The sequence below is a fragment of the Microcebus murinus genome, chromosome 19 (genome assembly GCF_040939455.1).
Source record: "Microcebus murinus isolate Inina chromosome 19, M.murinus_Inina_mat1.0, whole genome shotgun sequence".
Taxonomy (NCBI): domain Eukaryota; kingdom Metazoa; phylum Chordata; class Mammalia; order Primates; family Cheirogaleidae; genus Microcebus; species Microcebus murinus.
The window spans coordinates 41403376-41428823 of NC_134122.1; the positions used below are offsets into that span (position 1 = coordinate 41403376).

General features: G+C 41.0%; 1 protein-coding gene across 3 annotated transcripts in view; it reads right to left on the bottom strand.

Annotated features, from left to right (window-relative positions):
* Nucleotides 1-25448, bottom strand: part of SIPA1L2 (signal induced proliferation associated 1 like 2) — a 210985-nt gene that overhangs the window by 15204 nt on the left and 170333 nt on the right. For all 3 annotated transcript variants that reach the window (XM_075995464.1, XM_075995463.1, XM_075995462.1), the window contains 5 exons: nt 24482-24870; nt 17596-17820; nt 13212-13365; nt 10705-10924; nt 1748-1879 (listed from right to left, as the gene is read on the bottom strand). In XM_075995464.1, the coding sequence (XP_075851579.1) occupies nt 1748-1879; nt 10705-10924; nt 13212-13365; nt 17596-17820; nt 24482-24870 (1120 nt within the window). The remainder of the gene's footprint in view (nt 1-1747; nt 1880-10704; nt 10925-13211; nt 13366-17595; nt 17821-24481; nt 24871-25448) is intronic.

The window sequence follows — 25448 nt, forward strand, 5'->3', positions numbered from 1 at the left end:
GACAGACATGTGAATTCAGTGTGGTAAGTACTCTGCAGGTATTTACACAGTAGGGGTACACAGAGGACGGAATGGATGCTCTCATATTAGGGGCAGTAAGATCTGGTCAGAGTGAGAGAATGTAGTGTGTAAAGAACATGCCAGGGAAAATGCTATTATCTGCTGCCTGGGTTGCTTTTGGATAGAGATAAAGACAGTGTTCCTGTGCTCGAGTCCTGGGACACATCTATGCCAGTGCTAGAAGCACAGAGAGCCCAGGAAGCAACAGGGCCATAGGCCTGGGGCTTCCACAACGTTTAACTAATTTCTGTTAACATTAGAGAATGAGGGCCTCAGCACCAGCAGATAGGGGCATTCCAAAACTTCTATAAGGAGCACTTGCTTTGTGAAGCAGGGAACCCAAAAGCAGTCTTGTTCCTTCTAACAAGGGAGCATATTCATGCTACGGATGTTTCTTCCTAATAGGTTTCCTTTTATATCCTTCCCTGTAGTCTGAACTAACTTGAGGGCGATTCCAACTCCTCCCCCAGATGCTCAGGACCAGGGGCACTGACACCAACTAGTTATAGAGCAAAGCCACAAGCAGGCTTCTCTAACCTAGGTGAGGGGCAGTGAAAGCAGCAGACCCCGCCCTACCACAGCCTGACTTCAAAATGTACCTGCCCAATTGGGAAAAGAACCGGATTTTATTTCCTGAGGTCTGATGTCACAGGTGCTGGAGGCAAAGCTACCAGAGACTGAGAAGAAGAAGAGGAGAGAGAGACAAGGAGCCCCAGGCCTGAGGGGACATGAGTGCTCCAGGATACCGTGACTCAGTTACACCAGGAGAGTCTCAGAGAGGGCAGGTGATAAAACAGCCCCTGCTAAAATGACCCTGTCTCCTTTGTCAGTTCTAGCTGCCAGGTACCCAAGGGCAGGACCTGCCATCATGAAAAAACACTGAGCGAATGCCATAGCAAAATGCAAAAGGTCAAAGTCATGATCCTGGGGGCCAGTGGTTGACACCAGATCACCTGTGAGGTCCTGAGGATGCCAGGAAGATGCAAGCAAGCATCTTCCTTGCTGTCTACCTTTATTAGCAAGTTGGAAAAAAGGTGTCCCCTACCTAAGGGGAGCTTCAACCTTCTGATAGTCACAACAACAAAAATGCACAACACAGTGTGATAGCTGGAAGGGCCCTTAGAGACTGGCTTCTCTAAAACCACCTATGTTTATAGAGAAGGAAACTGAGGCCCAGGCAGGTGGACAGGCTATGTGAGGGTCCAGCAGTCATGCCAGAGTTTGTGTTCATGCCAAGTCTCTAGGCCCCCACTCAAGCTCATCTGGCCAAGTCCAGCAGCTCTGACCTCCTGAAGGGCCTCCCCTCCTATCTCACCTCATTACACTGTAAGGAAAGACACAACGTGTGTCCTTATAAGACCACCTCTATTTGTCAGATAGGAAAACAGAGGTCAAAGGGGACAAATGGCTAGTCCCACCCAGGTCACAGCTGGTGTCTGAACTAGAATTCAGTTTCTGGGTCCCTGCCTGGTCCTCATCTTACTAAACACTATGGTTTCTCTTGGGAAGCATCCACAGTCATAGCCCAGACCTTTCTCGGCTTGTTTCCATCATACAACATGGCAAGCCATCCAAAACTTGAACTGGACCATCTAAGACAGAGACACCTTCCCTAAAATGCCACACAGGCCCTGCAGAAAAGACTCCCCAGGGGAATAGATGAGGCCTGGTGGTGGCAAGTCTTTACCTTCAAAAGCCCGTGCAGCGTCCACGAGGTGGGACCAATCTAATCCTGTGGCTGTGTCCGGAAGGGGCATCAGGCCAGGATCTGCGCACTTGGACTTATCCGATAGGGACCCATCGGAGAACCAGAACTCATCTAAACAGAAACAAAACCAGAGCATCAGTCAGTCAGAGCACGGGCACCACCGTCCCTTCCCAGAGGCAGGCAGTCGGTCAGAGCACAGGCACTGCCATCCTCTCCCAAAGTAGCCAAGGGAACTCCTCCTGCTCTCAATGAGAAAAGAAAACATGCTGCAATTACCTAAAACACATACAGCTGGAAAAACGGAAGTTTGGAAAAAGCAGCCAAGTCTAAACTAATGGGAGGTCGGCCAGGATGTAAGGACTTGGTGGCAGGGAGATGCAAATCGAGCCTTTGACAGTATTGTAATCGCAAAGGTTTCCTTCTGGGAAGGCTTCTCTTGAGTATATCCCAGTCTAACTATTGCAGGATAAATTCCTGTTTTCTTCAGGGGTGACTTTCCCCTTTTTAAAAGTGTTGCAGGCTTTACAATGCTGTACAAAAGGGTTGGAGCAATCTCTATCCTGATGATTTAAACAGCTTACTGAGGAACACAGTTATCTATGCTGAGCACTGCACATTTGAGATGCCTCCAATGCCAACTTATTATAAAAATGCAGTAAGACTAACTTTGTTCTTATTCACGGATGAAAGAGAAGATATTATTTCATATGCGATGCACAAAAATGGTGGTTGGATTGCTTTTCTAACTTAGTAAGATGGTTATATCAATGTCTGAACCAAAAACAACTCACCCATCCTGCAATGAATGTTCACAGTTGTCCTCTGGCTACAAATGGATCTTTTCCATTTCTTCTTCTCCTTAAACTCTCATCATGGTACTTTAAGTGTTTATGTCATTAATAATACTAGTTAAGGACTCACTATGCATCTGAGGACAAGTTCTGAAAAGGCTTAAATTGGACTTTCTTTAGAGTGCCTTTTCTGAACCTGCCCAGAATGCTACATGCAGCTGCTTGTGAACACATTTGACTAATTAGACCAATCAAAATAATGACCACCTGGCTGCCTGAGCCTGCAATTAAGTTAAGTAAAGGGCATAATTAACCAAATGCACCTGTAAATTTTTTGTTCCCACATCCTTTTGGGTAGCTGTGAAATGCTGGCATCTGGAGGAAGACAGATAGCATTTCTAAATTTGGCCTTAAGGGAGACCAACAGACTTTTTACACACTTGACAAATGCATCTCTTAACAGACCTTTAACAGTTACGGCTAAGCCAGGCAAACCCCTATCCTCAATGCTACCACCTTTAGAAGATGGGGTACTGTTGCACTGATTTATTCCCAGCCTTCATTTTGAAGGGAACCCGGTAATAGATGTATTGTCCACATCATTTCCACAACTCTCCCTTCTCCACACGCTCTTCTTTGAAACAACAATGGTTCTTGCTTGTTCTATTTGTTTGACATGTGGTGTGCTCAGTCTTTGCTAAGTGGTAAACCAGGAAAGGATAGAAGCAGCCATGCAGGAACTGGGAAGGAGGAAGGCACAGGAGCAGCTCACCATGCTGACCAGAGACTGCACTGAACATGGCTCTCAGGTGCTGTCTTTGACCAGAAGTTTAAGATTCAACCCTCAAGCAGAAAGGTAAGGAAGCCCAAGTAATTTCATTCACATAACAAATCACTTCCCTCTGTCTCTCCACATACACGTGCTGTATTGCTCAAGGTAGGTTTCTACACTAAGTGTAAAGAAATTATATAACTACATAACTAGGTGACAATTACTTTTGCCACTGATTTCCATGTGGCCAAGCTCTTCAGGAAATTGTGCAAGAGTGGTACAGTTCTATGACGGGTAGAGAGGCCAGGCTGGCTGAAACCTGGGCCCACTGGTGTACTCCCCTCTCCTTCCCTCACTGTAGAGGGAAACATCAGAGAATGGAATGGAAACTTTATTGAGGTATATGAACACTTCTACAGAAAGTACATTCTGTTCATCAGTTTTACTAAGAAATGCCAACTGGTGGGTTTTCTTTGCCTTTATAAAGGAATAATCCACCATTCCAGCTTTGGCATTCTTGAAGGTTAAAATCAAACCTAATGCACATTCTGTGTGCTGTCTACTTTGCTCCCTAACACCAGACAACAAGGTCCTTAGTGGCTCTAATAGCAGCTAGGTAGACAGAAAAAATGACGGAGGGGACAAGAAGAGCAAAATGCAATGAGAATGGAGGGAACAGTGGCTGGTCCCCCAACTCAGAAGATGGGGTGTGAGACCAATGTTCCTTGCTCTGTCTCCTCTTGCAGCTGTGTGCTCAAAGAGCCATCTTCCCCAAATACTCAATGGAGTGGTTTCCTGACAGTATTGGGTTAAATAATTAAAGCTTTGACTATTCCTAAGCACCCTAAAGTTCCATGACAAGTGGCCACTTATAATTTTGCCAAGGCACAAATCTGATTCTTGGTGGCTGAGAGGCTGATGCCCAGAGTGAGTGAGTGGACCCAGCTGTCCACACAGCAGCCTAGCCAACCAGCTCCTAAGGTCTCTGCCCACTATCCTGTACACAATGCACACAGAGACCATTTGCTAAATGGCACTGATGGCTTTGGGATCTGAGAATTTCTCAGGGTGTCCATTTCACAGCCAAATGCAAACTGAGGCAAGGCTGTTCACCACCTACAATTTTATGGAGAAACAGGGAGCAAAAAGGAAGAACAGAGTTTGTGGTTTCTCTTCTTTATTAGAAATTACTGTCCCCCCTCCTCTAGTTGTGAATGGGACTTTCATCTCTTCGATACTGCTGAACTGGCAAAGAGGGCTGGTAAATTAGACGTCTCCTGTCCTCTAGAGTTTATCTGAGCTCCATCCACTCTCCAGTGCATGCATGATGAATGTGATGAGTGAGCACTGCCCACCATGTGACAGGGGCACAACAGTAGGTAACACAGACAAGGCTCAACTCTCACGAAGTTTTACATCATGAAGGAAAGAGACAATAAATAAATGACAAAATACAAGTAGTGATAAGTTATTTGCAGAAAATAAAACATCGACATAGCTTGATGGCATGTTTGGGGAAAGCCCGTCCAAGGAGGAGACACTTGGCTGAGACCCAAATGATAAGGACCTGCTTGATGAAGGGCATAGTTCTGGAATTAAAGCTCTGAGAAAGTATGGATTTAAATATAAATCCATCATCTTTCAGTAAGCAGGAAGAGCCCTATGTCAATGGCAGGCTCCTTAGATGAATTGAGAGCTACCTTTATTTCTTCCTAAATAATCAAAATAAAAAGCATCCAAATTTCTAAAATTCTATTGGTTGGAAAAATCATATAATTAGAAAAAATTATCATCTTTTTTTTGTATTTTTGAGACTCCAAACCAGTAAAAATTCTTTACAATATTTTTATCACTATTACCACCACCCACATGATATTTACTGAGTACCTGCTATATTCCAGAAAATGCCAGGTGTTACATCAGCACTTAGAGACAGAACAACCAGTAAGGCACAGGTTCTGCCCTCAATAAGCAGATGAGTTTGTTGGTGGTAGTTTGACAGGGGTTTGGATAAGGTGTCTGTAGTGCAGACCTGAAGGAGGCAATAGTGATTGATTACCTGTGCTCTGCGATGCCACAGTGGCTGTAACTGTATTGTCTCCTGAGTTTTATAGAAAAGGTACCATTTGCCTTAGGGATCAAAACCTGTTATTTCAAATCCAGAGGAGTTCACACCACTCTTCTGGGCAATTAAGAAAGGTGACGCAAGGTTGGGGGGCACGTTCGCAGGTTCCCACATTGAGCACAGAGTCCTCTGGGGATAACATCAAGCTCCTCACAGAGTGTTTCTCACTAGAAATCTGAACTGACACTGAACATATCATCACATACTTATTCCAGATTAGACAAGACACTGAGTAGAAGATAATATTAACAGTAACTGAAATTATTTCACATGCATATTTCTGGGAGTTCTCAGAATGAGTTGAAAAATGGGAGGGAAGAAAGGCCTGCTGTCTAAAGGCATTTCAGAGGCACAGTGGGTAGAGCTATTCTACTTCACATCTCAAGGACACTTCTCTCTGCTCACAATTGTTATTGCTCACGATGCCCAGGGACCTAACTCAGGCCTATCAAGGGACTCATGGATTCTGGAACATGGCTACTGTCGAGGCACCACTGCCTGGGGACCTGTTCTCTGGCCCAGGACATTGATCTTGTGGCTTCCCACCTGTTTACTCAAAATATGAAATCGCAGTAACCATCTTTACTGAGTAAGACTTTTATTATAAATGCCAAGGAGCCTTCCTGACCGCATTTCCTGTTGGTTTCACAATTACTCCACAGAAACCAACAGATATTGATTACAGGGAAGATTGCAGACATTTGAGAAAAGAAAAAGAATGTCACATTGAATAGTCAAAACCATGCCTTTGAGGTCATGGACACCTTAATGCCAGCCTTGGCGAGGATGGTTCTTCCAGTGGTGGGTAGTCCTTATCACCTACAACACAAGACCATCCAGTCTACACCTGGGGTCTGTAGCAACTTGTGCAAGTATTAAATTATAAGTAAAATACTAGTTCTTTTTATTTATTCTACCCTCATATTCCTCTTTGACTTCAAGGATCATCCGTTATGAGGTACGTAGGTCAGAACTACAGGATTTAGGACCACATATAAACTAATATTCTCTGTTCATTTTTTTTGGAAACTTAAGAACTCTCATTAGTCTTTCCTCATAGGAAGATTTCACCATTCCTTGGAGAGTTTTGATCTCCACTCCATAAAAACCCAGGAATTCTCTTTAAACCTGTGAGCCTGCCAATGCTTGTGATTATGCTGAATGAACCCAGGTGTCCTATCTGTCAAGGAGGAAAAGAAAACCATGACTGCTTTTCAATGTCACTGGTTATCTGGCCTGTGAACTGTGTCCACTGTGGCCACTCCTCTTTTTTTCCCCCTACATGGGTGATTAAAGAAATTTTCTTCTGCAATCCACCAGTGATGAAGACAAAGACCCTATAAGAGCAATGTGAAAACATTTCACTTCAGAAACATTTTCAGTTTCTGGATCAGGTGGTCTTTGTACACCTCCTAGATGAAGACACAAAAATATGGCACATTTTAGTAACTTCAAAGGAAATATACATGAATTACATGCAAAAAGAGTTTAAGTATCTGTTTCACAACACTGGATTAAGATCTCAGTCTCAAGAGAATAGAGATTCAAAGACAGGTTCAAATCTAGGCTTTGTAAAAGCTAAAAATATCTGAAAGTGAAGCCTGTGACCATAATTACATGTAGAAAAGGCACAGAGATCAGGTCTTCCAGTATTCACTGTGACAAGGTGGTATGTTACCGGCCTCTGCCCTTGCTACCCTCCCTCCAAATTATGATCTGGCTCTGAATGAGTCTCTGCTGGTAAACGATTCTCTCTTAGAAGATCAGATGCTTCCTAGGAATGCTCTAGTTTTAAAGTTTAAAAGAAGAATATGTGTGCCTTCCAAGTTTTTTGCTTAACTCTATCTGTGTGGCTATTTAAAACCATCCAGAACCAACCTCCATTCCAAGTTTTAACATGAAGCTATGTCTCTCTGACAAACTAAGAGAAAACTACTGGGTAACTTCGAATATTCCTCATTTTTCGCTCAAAGATATCTTCCGGGTATTAACACTTACATTTCAGCTTGCTGGGCTGTTCCAGTATCAGACTGTCAAACTACTCTTTTTTTTTTTTTTTTAAATAATTTTTTAAATTTTGAGACAGAGTCCCAACTCTGTTGCCCCAGCTAGAGTGCCATAGCGTCAGCCTAGCTCACAGCAACCTCAAACTCCTGGGCTCAAGCGATCCTCCTGCCTCAGCCTCCTGAGTAGCTGGGACTACAGGCATGCGCCACCATGCCCGGCTAATTTTTTCTATTTCTATTTTTAGTAGAGACAGGGTCTCACTCTTGCTCAGGCTGGTTTCGAACTTCTGACCTCAAGCGATCCACCTGCCTCAGCCTCCCAGAGTGCTAGGATTACAGGCGTGAGCCACTGTGCCCGGCCTGTCAAACTACTCTTAAAGGGTAGTCTTCTTAGAGAGGGACTGTGGAGTGACCAGAAACCACAGAAAGGTAAAGGTGTTTAAAATCTGGCTTGAGTAGATTTTAATGTTACGAAAGCAATACACACTCAGCAGAAATCATATTTCAAATTTAGACTTTTGAACATTTCCCAGGCTGGTGAGATGAGCTACAATACTCTTTCTCTGTAATGTTGAGAGGCAGCAGCGATCCTACAGCTCTAAAAGCTCCCAGTCGGCCACTCAATCACGAGGTAAACAACTAATACTATACAGTGTACTGTGTTGCCAGATGATTTTGCCTAATTGTAGGCTAAGTGTCCTGAGCCCATTGAAGGGAGGCTAGGCTAAGCTATGATGTTTGGTAGGTTAGGGGTACTAAATGCATTTTCAACCTGAGACATTTTTAACTTTCAATGGATCTACTGGGATGTATGTAACCCAGTCGTAAATCAAGGAGCATCTGTAATCACTAGCTGACTGTTGTAGTCAGAGGGCCCAGGAACTCTATCTTCCAAACAACTAGGTCCTTGAAGCTTAAACTTTCCATGGGCGGACGGGAGGATGGTGGTAGAAGAAATCCAAAGTTTTGAGGAGAACAGACATCAATACAAATTATTTCCAGCTCCCTTATTTATATTTTGGCAGTTCACCCATCAAACCTAGATAATTTTTTCTGAGTAGTTTCTTAAGTATAGAACAGGAGGGGACATATCACCAGATAAGATTTTATTAAAGATTTATGCAAATAGCAAGGGCAACTCTTATTGCTTTTCCCAGAGAAATAAACAATGAAGACAAAGAAGGTAGTTTTCAACTAGGATAGTAAACAGTGCATTCTGCCTATTTCCTAATTGTGCCTTTGAAGATATTTAAAAAAGGATACAGTTCTCTAGAACATGAATAGATTAAATAAACTGTGGTACATCCAGACAATGGAGTATTATTCAGCTCTAAAAAGCAATGAGGTATCAAGCCATGAGAAGACATGGAAGAAACTCACATGCTTATTACTAAATGGAAGAGAACACACACTGTATGATTTCAACTGTACAACATTCTGGAAAAGGCAAAACCATGGACACAGTGAACAGATCAGTGGCTAGCTGGGGTTAGATGGGAGGGAGTTAGGAATAGGCAGAGCACAGAGAATTTTTAGGGCAGTGAAACTACAGTACAGTATTGTACTAAAAATTACAGTATCTGTATCATACAGTACAGTACTGTATCATACAGTACAGTACTGTATCATACAGCACAGTATCATATATTATCTGTATGATACTGTAATGGTGGATTCATGTAAGTATATATCTGTCCAAACCCATAAAATATACAACACAAGCATGAACCCTAAAATGCAAACTACAAACTTTGGGTGTTAATAATTGTCAGTGTAGGTTCATTGATTGTAACTCTGGGGGGATATTGGAAACCCGTGGCAGGGGGTAACATGGGAAATCTCTCTACTTTCTACTCAATTTTGCCGTGAACCCTAAACTGCTCTAAAAAGTAAACTCTATGGTTTACTTTTTAAAGTCTATTTTTGTAAAAAGTGAAGCTAAACAAAATGAATATATATCCTTCACATTGAAGCAAAATAAAAGGTAGAATGTATTAATAAAACCTGCATTAACACATACACCATAGAGTTCACAAGCACACTTTGAGCAATGTAAATGAAACATTTGCAGGAAAATAGAGTTTTCTTGGTTTTACAAAAGCTTTTAAGAGGACATTAAAATCACCTATTTATATAAAAAAAGGAAAATAGTTGGAAAACATTATTAATAGAAAATTAGAATATGTTTGCTTGACTTTTCATATGGTTGTCAAGAAAGAGTTTAAAGATTTCTTCAATTGAGGTAAATGGACCCATTATAACAGGTAAGTTATTATGTTACTTAAAGAAATAGATTAAGAATTTTATGAGACAAGGTTCATTTCCAACTATGTTAAACATTAGAAACATTATTAGAACTTTAATTTCATTTAGACTGGGACCTCTATGTGTATTACAAAGTTTAAATTGGTTCTAAAGATAATGCTTTCTATGATGAAATAAAAAATATTTGACAGTGAATATATTTGATTAAATTTCCATTTGTTCTGTACAACAGAAATAAACTGTAAATAAAGCTAATTTAAAATTTCCTTTAAAAACTAACACATTAATAAAAAACTGACACTATGTAAAAATTATAGATTTTAAGGATTTGAAGGGAAATCATCTAGAAATGAGGTTTACCTGTGATTAGTAAACTAGAATAAGCTGAGACACAAGAACACAAGTCACCTGCACACAGACACAAAGCCTTCCACAGATAAAGCCACGTTCAGAACCCAGTTGTCCCGATGCCCACCTGTCACCTTTGCCATCACCAAGTATTGAACTTCAAGAAGAAACAGAAGGCTAGAAAACCAAACTTTCTTCTTGCCTGCTGTCCAGAAAACCCAGCCCTCACACCACAGTTTTCTTTTAAAAACATCAGGCTTCAGGCATCCTTTCCTTTATAGATACAACAGCTGAGATATGATACAGATATGATACGAAGTCACTATTGGACTTGATAAAACTGTCTAATATGGATTTTTCAATTTCCTTCAAAACGGTGTTGCCTCACTTTCTGGAAATGTCCACTCTGGGGCGTTTATATTTCAAAATTACTTAAAAGAAAAAAACAAAACAAACAAACAACAACATAACAACAATATATATATATATATATATATATATTTTTTAAAGCCCCCAAACAAACCCCAGACCTGTGCTGGAGATGCCCCATCTGAAGGGCCCACTGAGGCAGGCAGAGTCCCACCAGGTCAACCTCAGAGCTGCCAGGTGTGGCTGAGCCCCTCACTTACTTCTCAGGCTCCCCATGCTGGGTGCTGGCTGGGTCCTTGGAGGCAGCGTGCTGTGGTAGGGTGGCGTGGTGCTGAAAAGAATGTCGTTGGGCAGGGCTTGGTCAAGGATAGAACTTCGGGAACTGCCAAAGGAGGACCCCCTCCTGTTGCTGCATATGCTCTCATCAGAGAGTGTGCGGTACAGTGACCTCCTTGGAGACAGGTTCCCGTAGAATGAAAACTAGGGTGTAAAAAAGATGGGAAGGGTTAAGACATTAAAAACCAGAAAGAATTTATCTAAGTCCGGTGGTTTCATGTACTATTGTGGTAGCTTCTTTGAGCTATCCCTGTTAGCTCAGGAATGCTAAGCCAGGCATGCTAGCCATCAAGGCAAATACACCAGGGCTTCGGTGCAGTTAATGAATTTTATGTTTTCCTCCTTTGACATTCTGCGAAATATTATCATGAATTAGACATGCACAGCTTTATTAATTCTGAAATGTTAAATGAAACCTCCATAACCTTATAGCAGTGACAGTTCCTGGAAATATATAAGGTTGCCATTTCAGGCAATAGTTATTCAAAACCACACATAGTGCTGGCTTGATTTTAATTTGAAATGACTATATTTTAATATCAGGCAATTTCTGTACCAATCAACTACATGTTCAGTTAAATCTAATCTAAATAATAAAACTAATTTTGAACACTAAAGCTTTGTAGGCCATATAAACAGGTTTAAAACATGGTATCAGTCCAGTAAAATCTTATTGTCCACTTAGTAGTATCACTTGCAAAAGTCTGTAATTGTTGAATGTCCAGTTAATGTATCATAATCAGATTTAAAGGAGTCATTAAAATTATGTGTATTAAATCAGAGATAGGATAAGTAAAGTTCTAAGGAAGCAAGCAGTCAACTACTTAAGTTAAATAAAATCTGAATTTCCAACTACTTCCTTTGCATACTGAAATACATTCCTTTTATATAAACAATAGAGGCCAGAATGTTCACATCAAACAAGTACAGAAATGGCTATTTACATTTGTGAATGCAGCAAGGAGGCTAAAAATATTCCTATTGTATGTGTTCCTTCCATTCTGTCAAGTCTTCCCCACTGATGAATGGTAACTGGAATGTGTACGAGCTACAAAGTTAAATTTACACTATGAAAAGAAGGTGATTTGTCTCAGAAGAAAAAAAACATGTCAAGGAGAAGTTCATTCCTACAAAAAGAAAAGCTATTTGCACTCTTTGTGCAACAGTCTGCCTTTGCACCCAAGCATATACAGTACCATATACGTGATCTGATTCAAGCTAAAAAAAAAAAAAAAAAAAAAAAAAGACTCATTATGACTGAGTTCTTAGGGGATTCCCTCTTCACACACAACCAGCAGGTTTTTCAGAACTTGATTACAGGCATGTTAGATTAAAGCAGCTTTGAGGTAGTTATCTAATTAGAGTGTTGTTCTAAAAACACAATTAGGTTAACTGCAGCATTGTTTCACTATAGAGAAGACAGAAACACAAAGACTTGCTGTTTACCCTCACCATGGTCAACATGCGCAATGCAACGCCTGATTTCTTTTTTCCTTTTCATTTGAAATAAGAGTGAGTGCTGGATCAGAAGTGAAAGACAAGGATTCCATTCCTGACTCTGGCACCAAGTATTTATATGGACTTCACATTTTACTATCTGGGGCCTCAGTTACTTGCAAAAAGGGGTGATTGGGCTAAATTGCCTGTAAGTCTCCTTTAATACTTTGCATTATTTAGCAAAGTGGTTTAAGGGACTATAATAATAACAAAACAAAAACTAGTAACAATAAGTAATCTAACATTATCAGGGGACTACTGCATTGAGAATGATGAAGCTATGCCACTGAACATGGTGTTGGTGTATAAAATTTAAGCATGGCCTTCCCTTGTGACCGCTGCATATGGATGGCAGCATACAGTTCCAACCCTATTTATAACGCCTGGAAGGCAGTGTCATGTCTAACTCCAGTGCCTTTCTGGAACAGGATTACATATAAGGAGGGACAGCTTGGAGCAGAGGCTAGAGTTCTGGAACAAAAGTCAGGTGGTGTGAGTTTTAACAGTTACTGTTCACGATCACAGTTATGTCCAAGGACTGTACCAGGCTCTTCACACCTTACTTCTTACCTTTGCTCTAACTTCACCTCTCAGGTATTAGGATGTCTTTTTTTCAGATCAGGACACTGAGACCAAAAAACCAAGGCACTTCCATAAAGTCATGCAGCTAATCATCGCTGGAGCCGGGATCTGAGGGTGAGCCAGCCTGACTTTTAGCTCTATCCAAGATTAGAAAAACCTCCCTTCATAATGTCTCCTAGGCTCCCTTGCTTACTGATAAAATAAAAACTGCAAATGCCAACATGCACCAAGTTGTCAGTAGGGTCACCAGAGGTGATGCACATGGGAGTGCTCTGGAAACCCTAGAGTTTCTTTAGAATTTTTTTTTTTTTAGTGTTTCTGGTAACTTTGAAGCTGCACAAAAGTCACTAACCTTTCTTCTCCCCTCTTCCACTAAGGGGCTGTCAGGAAGCATCAGTTTCAGAAAATCTTCTTTTGACAAAACATGTTGAGTTTCTGCAACGGCATCTCCCACCACCGTCTGATGCTGGGTTGCAGTAGAAATCACATCCATCTCACTATACATCCTGTTCAAACAGATCAGAATGGAAAGTAAGCCTGTATGTAAAGTGCTGTGCATGTAGCAGTAAAAATAAAAACCTAGTAACCAGTTGCAACGATCACAAACACATACATACAATTCTTAAGGCAGTTCAATTTTGCTTCATTTGTTCCAAATCCTGTGCTGTTTCACATTTGTGAAATGAGCTCAACTGCAAAGTTGGATTTCTGAATAATTCAGGAACACATCAGATTCCCAAAGCCCAGGATGAAAAAAATATATATATGTAGCTAACTTTTAAAATAAGGCTGTTTTCCCTTTCCAAATCTGTGTCAGAAAACATAGTTTCAATAATTCATCAGAGATTATCATATGTCTTTCGAAGCAACCCTTGTGCTACTCAGAAACTTGAGCGTGCCTCTCTCTTGAGGCTGGACAACCAGACCCCCAGTCACACCCAGGCAGCAGAGAGAAAGTCACCCGAGGGAGCCTGGGGTTTAAGAGTAATCAATTCCGGCGTGTGCCAAACATGTTTTATTATCAGCAATTTCACAAAGCTGTTTAGATAAATAAAGCAGCTGTCTCCCTTAATTATCAGTATATAAAAATGTATTTATAGACAACAAAAGACTGTCAAACTGAATTACTGTTTTCATCTCCTTTACAGGGAGAAAACTGGGGTGTCATTTGAAAAAGGTTTATTCTGAAATGCTATCTGAGCAACCAAACATTCCTGAAGACGCTGTAAATAATCATGGCTGTATTGTTAGTGGAGGCAAATAGCCTTCGCCTCACGACTTGAAATACAACACTCCATGGAATTCACGGCCCATGGCAGCAGCAAGCTACAGAGAGTGACCTGAATGTTACTGTCCTGTGCCTCTGAGATGACTCTTTTTTCCTTTTAGTAATTTTTAAAATTTGTTATTTCAGAATATTACAGGGGTACAAATGTTTTGGTTACATACTTGCTTTTGTACAGTTTGAGTCTAAGTTATAAGTGTGCCCACCACCAGACAGTGTGCATTGTACCCGTTAGGTGTGAATTTACCACACTTGCACTCAAATGTTTACTGCAGCACAATTCACAATCGCAAAGATGTGAAATCAACCCAAGTGCCCATCAATACATGAGTGGATTAATAAAATGTGGTATTTTTATACCATGGAGTACTATTCAGCCATAAAAAACAGTGAACTAATACCTTTTGTAACAACCTGATGGAAGTGGAGACCATTCTTCTAAGTGAGGTATTGCAAGAATGGAAAAACAAATACACATGTACCCACTATTAAATTAGAACTAAACATTCAACACTCATGTGCACATGTGGAAGCAAAACTCAATGGAAACCAAGCAGGTCGGGGGGAAAAGGACATGTGAGATGACTCTGTATTTCAAAAGCAAGGCTATCTTGTCACAGTATGACAGCTCACTGGGAAATTATTAGAGTAAGACACCTACATAGACATGCTCAAAATTAAGAATGATTTATTTAAAAACCTCTATGGCTTTTGCTTCGTTGCTAAGGTAGGGCAGGTTTCCCTGCACCTCTCACTTCTTGCAGCACAAGCTACACTGACAACATTTACAAACAACACTGTGAAAAAGAAGTTTCTCAAAACTTTTAGAGCATGACTTAAGATTTGGTTGGTTTGAGGGATGGCATGAAATGAAAATGGAATTACAGGAAGAACCCAAGATTCAGGAGGGCCTTTGCACAAAAGCCAGATAAGGAAAAAAGCAATGTAGTTTTTATGAAGAGTGCATCTAAGAAGTACCCAACTTTTGATTCTGAGAGTTGGAGTTGGGAGGTGCTCAGGAGCTCTAGGCCCTACTTACTCTGAGAAAGATGCAGTGGTGGCCGGAGGGAGGGGCAGGGATGGGGAAACAACAACAACAAAAAACCCAGCTCTTACCAATAACTAAACAGATAAAAATGTTATACCTATATGATTACAATGTGCTAATCTAGTTTCTATATGTGTTTGAATAAAAATCACTAGCTTCTACTGCTAAATAATTTTTGAAAACTTATCCAATGGTATGTCATAAACATGCTCTGAGGGTTTACTGTGCGCCAGTCATTGTGAATCAGAGGTAAGCAAGACATGGGGCTCAGACCAGGTGAGTGGATCCCCAGCCTGGGTGTATGTTTGCTGTGTGTGTGCACGTGCCTGTGTGCGCCTACGTGTGTGCAGAGCAGGCACGGATGACCAGTTGAGTGGGAAGTCACCGTGGAAAGTGCTGGGCTAGAGGGCGTAGGGAAGAGCCCCCTTTGGGAGGGTGCTGACAGGCTCAGAAGCTCAGGCAGGGTGTGTAGGCAGAGGAACAGCATAAAGGCAACACAGAAGCTTCAGACAGAACTGCTCATTTGTTTTAACTATTTTAAAGTGCTAAGATTATATTATTAACAAAAATAATTAGTAAGGCTCTACAATATTATTTTAAAGCAGTAACTGGCCTATGTGAAGCTTCTCCTGGAGAGCACAGGTGATTTTCTATTTTGCACACAACGTTCCCTAATTCTCAGTGGTACACACATGCTAGACTTGGCAGATAGTTTTCTAAGCATATTTTTCAGTGACCTGGCATGACACTATTTTGACAAAACTTCAAATAGCCAGTGCAATCCCATATGAGTGCCTTGCCTTACACAGTTTGTGCTGCTGGCAGGGCCTGGGATGCCTGCCACATCTGACAGGATGAGCTGACACAACCACCGGGAGCCCTGGTCTCGAATCTCAGCACTAGGCTCTTGTGATAACCACTTTGAGCCCAAATCCTCCCCATAAAATGAGTTAAGACTGAAGGACTTCTATAGCCTCTTCTCTCCGAGGTGTGCCCAAGACGTGTGGGGGCTGCCACCTGCCCCACAGGGCCCAGCCAGAGTCTCCAGATGAGAGGTTCCTGTAGGGACCCACTCTAAGTCTTTTCTGGCACGCACACAAACCGCCACCCAGACACGCAAACCTCTTTCTCACAACATTTCTGATGCTGTCTCTCTTTCACTGAACGTCACTGCCATCAAACCAGCAAGTGGAAATGCACAAATTCTGGGCTTTTTTGCATAACTGTCCAAATGGGATCCTTTCACACTTTCCTGACTCTTCCAGAGAAGCCTCCGTCCAAACATAGTACTTATGGCAACCTACAAAATGCTTCTAAAAAATATTTCATAGAACTTAAAAAAGGCTTGGAATGAATTTCTGTGAAGCACTCAGAATACTCTTATTAGACAGGAGCACCAATGTCTCATTCTAACATTTGCATTTATAATAAAAAGGTGTTATCACTATAAAATTCCTTCCTAAAGAAGTCCTTGCAATTACTGACATGATTTTTTTTATCAAAAAGATTTCATGTTTAATTTTAGTACTAAAATGATTTTTAATTTAGAAGGCATTATCATGCAAGATATATTTTAGACATGGGATAATTTTTTAAGAGAAAAAAGTGATACTAGTTCACTGATCACGCTTAAAAAATCTAGACGATTTCTCTGGAGAGTCTTCACGGCACTGACCACCACATGCCTGATGACACTGCCACACGCAGGTGCAGCAGAACACAGTGACCTGACAATTTAACACAAGTTGTTAATCTTTAAAAAAAAGCAAACCAATCACTAAACAGCCATGAGGATCCCTGCTCTGCACCCTTGACAGGTGATTCCTGTACCTGTCTCCTCACAGAGGCAGCCGCATTATTTTTACAACTTTTATAAAACGGGTCATCAGTATTTTTTTTCTCTTTTCCTTCAGATACAAAGCATCCTGCCCCTACCTTACCCTCACAAAACCTAATCCTTCCCCTACCTTATCCTCACAAAACCTAACAACTGAAAGGGAAATCAGAAGTCATGCTAAAATTAGGTAAAATACTTTTTATCATGTCACTTACATAGCAACTTTAAGAAACATACTGACTCTGTGGGAATTCAAACTGCCCTTGACCTTGTGTCTTTATAGTGACTCTATGCTCACACTGTCAGTAGCACCTTACCATGACTTTTCTACTGCAGGTAGCTTTTTGAATATAAAAACAAAGAACACAGATTTCATTTTGTATGTAAAAATCAAAGAAAGAGAAGACATAGAGAAATATAAACACCAACATTTAAAGAGTTTAAAAAAGATATTTTTAGATTATTCTTTTTTAGAAAATATATTTCCCCTGGGGGGGGGGGTACACTTACTAAGCCAATCCCCACAATGAACGGTGTTGCCCAGGAAAGAATAGCCAGCCACTTACCCAGGGCACTCAGCCACTTCGGGCTCCTCGGGAGGTGGGCTGCCTTCCGATTTCTTCCAGCCAATGACATATTTGTTCACTGCCCCTTGTCTGTGGTAGGGCTTGGACACAGATCCAGGAACCTGTTGACTGCTACTGTGAGACACGATGTAGACTTTGGACGTATCCAGAGACCCACTATTTTTTGAACAATGGGCCGAAGGGCTTCCTGAATGGTGAGAACCACTGAGGAGAAAAACAGACAAAAGCTGTAACAATCAGAGTTCAGCAGTGCTGGCACATGGCCAACTTCAGAGCCACATGGCTTTACTTGGGTCCTTCTATGTGAGCATAATCAGGCACAGTGAGGCAGATGTTGCCTTCTTTCTACCATGCAGCTTGCCAGAAAGCCTCATTTTACGTAGGCTACGGTTGCTCATGTGTGAGTTGTGTGCCTGTGGCAAGAAGGATGTTAAAAACATCGCTGGGGAAATCTAATAGAAAAATGGGCAACGTACTTAAAACTGATGTTTCAGAAAGAAGAAACTCAAATGGTGAATATGTTTACCAGAGAAGGTAAACTCAAGCTCAGTTGTGACCAGGAAAATGCCAAAGCAAACTGTAATGGAATACCATTACATGCTCATTAGATAGATAAACACTGGAGTGCCTGACCACAGCTAGTGACTCAGTGTTAGCAAGAACCTAGAGCAATGGGTTCTCTCCTATTGCTGGTGGAAGTAAAAGGCTTATAAAACAGTTTAAGCATTATCTATGATGGTGTGTGCACCTGCGGAGCATATGATCCAGCAATTCTGCTCCTAAGTGTATACACTCAATAAACCCCTGCACGTGTGCAACTGGAAACATGAAACAATGTTGATTAGAAGCACTGATCTTAATAACTCCCCAATGGCAGAAACCCAAGTCATCAACAGTAAAAATATATTCAATTAATAACTATGAACAAATACATGGAATACTCTATGAATGAACGAACTGAGGCTACAGACAACTCGGGCAACCTCACAGACACAATGTAGAGAAGAAGCAAGTCACAAAGAATATGATGATCATGAGTCAATTTTTTAATAAAGTTCATAAACAGGCAAAAGTAAACAACATGTTGTTCAGGAAAATATAAAGAAAACAAGGGAATGATTATCACAAAATCCAGGTTAGTGGCTACCTCAAGGGAGAAGAGAAGGGGTTGTAATTGGGTAGGATGCAGAGAGCTTCCATACACAGCAATGTTCTAGTCCTTAACCTGGTGGTAGTTACATGGGTGTTTGCTGCATTATCATATGATACAACAGCAACAAGACTGAAACAGACAGAATCCCTAAAAACAAAAATTTTAAAGGTTAGTGGTTAAGCTAAGGCCAGAAGGAGGAATTAAGTGGACAGCATGACAACTGCTAGAAATATATTTAGAAACCTAAGTACCTTTCTTAAATCAGAAGGATCAACCATATAATGTTTGATAAAAATGAGTAAAAATAGAGATTAGAAATTACTTTCATATTTATAATATGAAAAACGTTAAGGGTTTAAGTTACAGTTCTAATGTCAGAGTTCGGAAAGGTAGGTAGGTTTTACCTGCAGAAAACTTAACACCCAAGTGTAACCCAAGTATTCTGGGTCCCAGAGCCACCTCTGTCACTTACCACTGCAAGACCCTGTGCAAGTTTATTAACCTCAGTTTTCTCATCTGTAAAATGGGGATAATAGCAGTATCTACCTCAGAGGGTTGCTCTGAACATTATCTGAGTTAATATTAGTGAAGCACTTGGAACAATTAATAGCATAGTATAAGTATTATGTAAATGTAGTTAGTTTTTAGAAAGCGACCTATAAAAGGATTATTCAAAAGTAGGAGTTCTATTTCGAGTTTAATATAGGGCTACTTGGGTAACAAGCTCCTCTGGTATGCTGAAATATCTTATTCTGAAATCCCTGCTGAGCACATACCTTTTCTGAAAAAGGTATGCATAAAGCAAGTATCATAGAAGACAAAAAGTATACAAAAAATGATATTAAAATGGACTTTTTATAGAGGTTGAAGAGGAAGTAACAATAAACGGACCCTCTTTTGAGTCTTTGCATTTTGCAATACACTGTGGTATTTTAAGAATTAAACAAATAAACAGCCCATCTATTCCCACGACATAACTTACTGGCTGGTGGCCAGTCTGGTGCCCCTCAACACGACTAGACACTCCCTCCCTCTGGGCCCTAACTGTCCACAGTCCTGTCTTCCCAGCCACCTCCACAAGTGTGAAACACAAGGTTGGTAGAACGGTAAAGTAACATATCCAAGGTGACCCAAGGAATACAGCAAGCTACAAACAGGCACTCAGGGGAGCTAAAGAACTCTTTCCATTTACTGGGGTGCACACCTGTTAGCAAACTCCTAACATGAAAGCCCCATATCTAGATAAGGGGCTCTGAAGGCCTATATATTATTTTCCCAAGTTTATTTGGAAATTCTTAGATCTATAAAAAAGGTATAGAAGAGTAAAATAAACATCCATATATTTTTCATCTAGATCCACTAACTGGCACTATCTATCTTGTACCTCTACATATATTCCTCTTTGAACCATCTGAGCATTAGTTGCAAACATTATTATAGCATCATACTCTTATATCTCAGCATTTAATTCCTAAGAATAAGGACATTCTCCTACATAATTAACAATGTGATTACTATTTTCAGAAAATTCAATGTTAATATAATACTCCTATCTATTAACAATATACAGTCCATATGCTAGTCTCTCAATTGTCCTAATAATGCTTATGGCCTTAGTTTCCCCACTGAGAACCCGATGAAAGACTATGCACTGCTTTTAGCTACCTATGTGCATCATGTATTTCAAAACCTTTGATAACTTCTGAAATGTTTTATAGTTAAAAGGCTTGGGTACCCAAAGTCATGGTAAAGTTAAAATGCTGCACTTGTATTTACTCACACTGGTCCCCTGAAATCACCAAATTGTACCCTTTTTGAAAATGTATAGTGAATGATAGCATGATTGCAAACTTATGTGTTTTTCCATTTGTATTATAAAAAACATTTTTCTAAATTAGACTTGATTAAAAATGTCTTTTATCCCAATAGTAAAATAATTTAAAGTTAACTAAAAACAAAAGTACTGAATCTATTTGATGAGTAATGCAGCACAAATTGGTTTAGTAGCAGGATCATCATCACAAAAGTTTTCTCTGAAGCTAGTAAGCATTTTAAGAATGTTGGCAACAAACTTTTCATGCCATCTTTTCCTTTTAGACTAATCCTCTTATTTTAGAGTTATATTGCTTCTAATCATTTGTACTAGGAGAATGGTATGGTGACATGAATAATAATAAACAACAGATAATCACATGAGCCATTTATAGGAGAATCCAGAACATGGGTATTTTTGTGTGTGTTGTTCTGTTGTGCAATTGATTTATTTCACTTTGCAAAATCTTGCTTATGCTCACATGAATACTGCCTTGTATTCTGAGCTCTTATCTAAGTGTTCTGCCCTCAAAGAAGAAAAAAAAAAGTTTGCTGCATTTTAAGAACTGAGCAGCAGGAGAATGTAGACTAGATATATGCTTGTCCTGCTTAATGGATGATTCCTGTCCCCTGCCCTTTTCCTGTAGCTTGTCTTAACTAGATTTAAGTCCTCCCTTTGCCTCTTCAGTACAATCCTGGAATCGAGCCATATACACAATTCCTGACTTACTTCACTCCCAGGTGCTTGCCAGGGAGTATACATGTGTGTGCGGGGGCTGGAGGGAAAGTACTGTGGTTTTGGTGGTGGAAAACCAGAATCAGATAATTAAGAGTTTACCATACACTGATCTCGGTTCCTGATACTGTGAATTGGGAATGGTTAATCCCATGTTCCTTCTACTTCTTTAGGTTACCTGGACACTGGTTATTCACTCCATCAGTAAGCACTTATCAAGTGTTCTTTCTAGTTCCTTCCTTTATTCAACAAATATTCATATGCCTGCCATGTGCGAGGGACTTTACTAAGTGCTGCAGATACAAGACAACAAGACAGGCCGTGACCCCATCAGCACGAAACATAGATGCTCTTTGAGGGAAGGCAGCAACAGCCACCTTGTGGGAAGAGATACAAATATGCACACACGATTTCAGCTAAGGCTGGGTACTATGAAGAAAATAAAACACGGGACAGGGATACAGAGTGCTTGGGGGCAGTGGTGGGACTTTAGCCAGGTGTTCAGCAATGTTAGTTCCTGAAAATTTATTCCACTTTTCTGTAACTTAGGATACTTCCAGTCACAACCCAGACTCTGGGCAGTGGACCTCAGCTCCGAGGTAACCACACACAAGCCTGAACCAGGACAGAAGAGGAAAGAAAGTATGGAGTGAGGGAGACACCCTTATAGCAACCCATGCCCTAGCTGGAGTCTGGCATTTCAGAGTTTGCAGAATCTCAGAATAACCTGATAAGGTTGACTCCTTAGGCTCTAATGAGGCAAGTGCCTTTCATCTCAGAAAACAAGGCAAATATTGTAAATCTTACCCCCTCCTCGTCTCCTGGACAGGTCAGAGGCCAGACAGGAGGAAGCATTAAAAAGATTCCACTCAATAACTGATTCCGCACTGAGCAAAAGCTTACAAACACAAGCTGAAATGTGGCTTCAAAGTCATTGTCAACTAAGAGTTACAAACGGCAGTCATGGTAAAAAAATTCCACTCACTCTACATACATCATTTCCACAACAGCTGTGCCCACATTTCAATTTAGAGTGGTGGGGAAAAAGTAAAATCAATCAGATATTCAATCTAGCACTTTTATATATTTTTCTAATAGTCTAGCCCATTAGATTAGTAAATGGTTAAGGTATTCAAGAAAACCTACTTCAAATGCCTGTAGATATCTTTACCAAATAGCAAATGAATGCGCTCTGAAAGCAGTTTCTACAGAAATTTTACGTAATAGTAATATAAAACTTTGTGATGCCAATTACATTTGTCTAAAAAGGTATCATGAAATCAGATGTTTTACAAATCATCTAAGCTTTAGATAGGACATTGGAAGGTTATAAAATCCCAAGATGGTTTCTATAAGTATGGCCAATTTTTAACTGTTCCTGAAATTAAGATAGGAATAATTCAAGGAACCAAATTCACTGATAATTCTTAACTATTATTTTACTTATTAGTACTAAAACTACTTTAAGTCAAATTACTAAACAAACTGGTAAAAAGTAGTAGAAAGGTCTAATTTGAAAATACTGCCCACATCCTGTGCTCCCTTCTTCCCTAGTGGACAAAAGACAGTACGTGGTAGACATGTATGGTTTCTGATGTCTGATGTCCACTGCCCCTCTCCCAGGCAAATAATATTCTGGTTTTCTTCTGGGGAAGTGGCTATGTTTGCCCTTCCTCAGCTGCACGCTTGGATGGGACTGATCACCAACCCCAGGAGATGGCCTTGACTATCCTAGGCAATGCCACCAGCTAACCACAGTGATTAAAGCCAAGAACATGTGAGGAGCTATGAGGGGAGGGTGGCAGCTTTGGAGGGGGCAGAGACCTCTCTCTTCTGCAGAAAGTGGAGAAGAACCACTTTCTTCCAGGGGACAGAGAAGCATAAGCAGGGGAGGCCTGCAGGTGCTATAGCTGCTTTTAGCCAAGAGAGGAATGCTGATATTTTGGGGGGCTGTGACATGGAGCCTAGGGATGGAGGGACCGGTCTTGGGCAATAGTACCCTCTGAGCTGCTGGGTCGAGCAGAAACTTGACAGTTCTGGACCTGTTGGTTATATGAGCCCCAATACTACCTTGTTTGAAGGTAGTATTGTGAACCAATCTTACTTTTCAAAGTAAGTATTGTGAACCAATCGGAGTAGAATTTTCCTTAATTTGTGATGTAAATATCCGTGAATGACACTCAGTATCCCTTAGCAGTGGCTGGGTGACGAAGAAGAGAAAGCTCGAGGGAGGACTCTGAAAAGCAGAGCTGAGGGGCACAAAAAGCCTGTCACTGTGACCCCTGCAGGCTTGCCTTGAGCACCGTTGGGTAGAGACAGGTTCCATCACAACACTAGGTAACTGGGAAAATACTCCCATTCTTAGTTCATCTGACTCTGTCATTCAGCATTTAGAAGAGTTCTGGGAAAGAATCAGATAGTAACTTGGAGACAAGAAAAAAAATGACAGTGGGAGTTGGAGTGAATAGTTAAATTCTGTCCACAGCCAAACCTGAATAAATATATTTCTTTGCCTAGTCTTTGAAAGTGAAGGCAAGAATCACAAATTAGGAGTTTTAAATCCACTGTAGAGACATATGTCAATAAGAGTTTAAAACCATGTATAATGATACATTAAACATCTACACTTGGGACACTTAGAACACAATTCCTTTACATTTACCTAGTCTTTATTAAATAAACCCCAGCTGCCACACTGAACACACTTTCACTGTTATGCAGAAGATCTCAGGTCTCCCTGCTGTCTGTCACACCATAGGAACAGGGGGGAGGTGTGCATGTCTTCACAGTAGGGAACCATGTGCTGCTCTCGTGACTTCCTACTGTACTCGGAAGATTAGTGAGTTTGCCAGTTCTTGTCCAAAATGTATAGGGACAACAGATTGAGTTGGGAGAGAAACATAAGTGATTAGTATCTCTATTGCCTTCCCACTTTTCAAATGTAAAGAAAAAGGAAAGTAAGATCATAAATAAGTGACTTCTTAAATGCAAACTTTCACAATTAGATTATAGAAACCACTACTTCCTATGAAGACAGAGTTAGGGAAACAGTGACAACCTACCTTATATGCTCCACAGCTTGAATTTTAGGCCCCTTTCCCAACCCAGTAGGCAGGGCCCAGCTGGCCCCAGCAGGTACAGCTTGGCAGTGTGGCAAGGCTTACCTGGAATGGGAGGATATCTCGCTGAGGTCGCCCATGCTGCCCTCAGCAGCACTGCTGGCCGAGATGGCAGACGTGTAGCCGTGCACGGTGTACAACTTGGCCGGCTCATCGTCAGGTCCCGAGATGTCAGCAGCGTCAGCCCACTGCTCAGCCCGGCTGTGGATCAGGGACCTGCTGCCTGCCAGGTGCACGGGGCCAAGGATGGTGGCGGGCATGCATGGGGCTGTGTCGATACCACTGTCAGTGGAGGCCCCTTTGATGTAGGTCAGCCCCAGCAATTCAGGGTCTATCAGGTCCCCAGACCCAAAGTGCTTGTCATCGCTGTTGCTAGAGGTGTTGCTGGAGAGTGTGTTGCTGCTGGAGTGACTGGAGCAACTTTTATCTCCAATCTAGAGAAGAAAGAGGAACAGAGAGCCTTTAAGTGAATCCTGAACTCAGCTGCATCTCACCGGATATCTCACCCCAACCCTTTCCACTCACTTTTCAACATGGGCAGTGACAGAATTTCCTTTTTCAAAAATATCTTGATTTTATGCAGAAGTCCCTAATTCATAATCCCTCCCATAATTTATCTGAAGTTCAATGGGTAATCTTTTAAGTACTTGTTCAATTACTTGCACATGAAGCACAAAAGCATGGCCACAATGTCACTAATAAGAAAATAACTGACAAAGGCTATATGAACTGGGAAGGAACATGGAAAATTAAAAGGAAGAGAGCAGCTATTTATCAAATGCTTCTGTGACAAAGTACAGTGTCAGCCCTCAGTTTGGGGCAGAAGACTCAGGTTTGAATCACAATAGCCAGACTTTGTGGTCAGTCAGTTAACCCTCACTGTACTTATAATACCGTGATTCCCGTGCAAAGCACATGAGATAACATATGCAGAAGCCCTATGCAGCTGCAGTACACAAAGTAAACACGATCTAGCTCTGAGAGAGAACTGAGAGTCAAGTTATATCCCCAG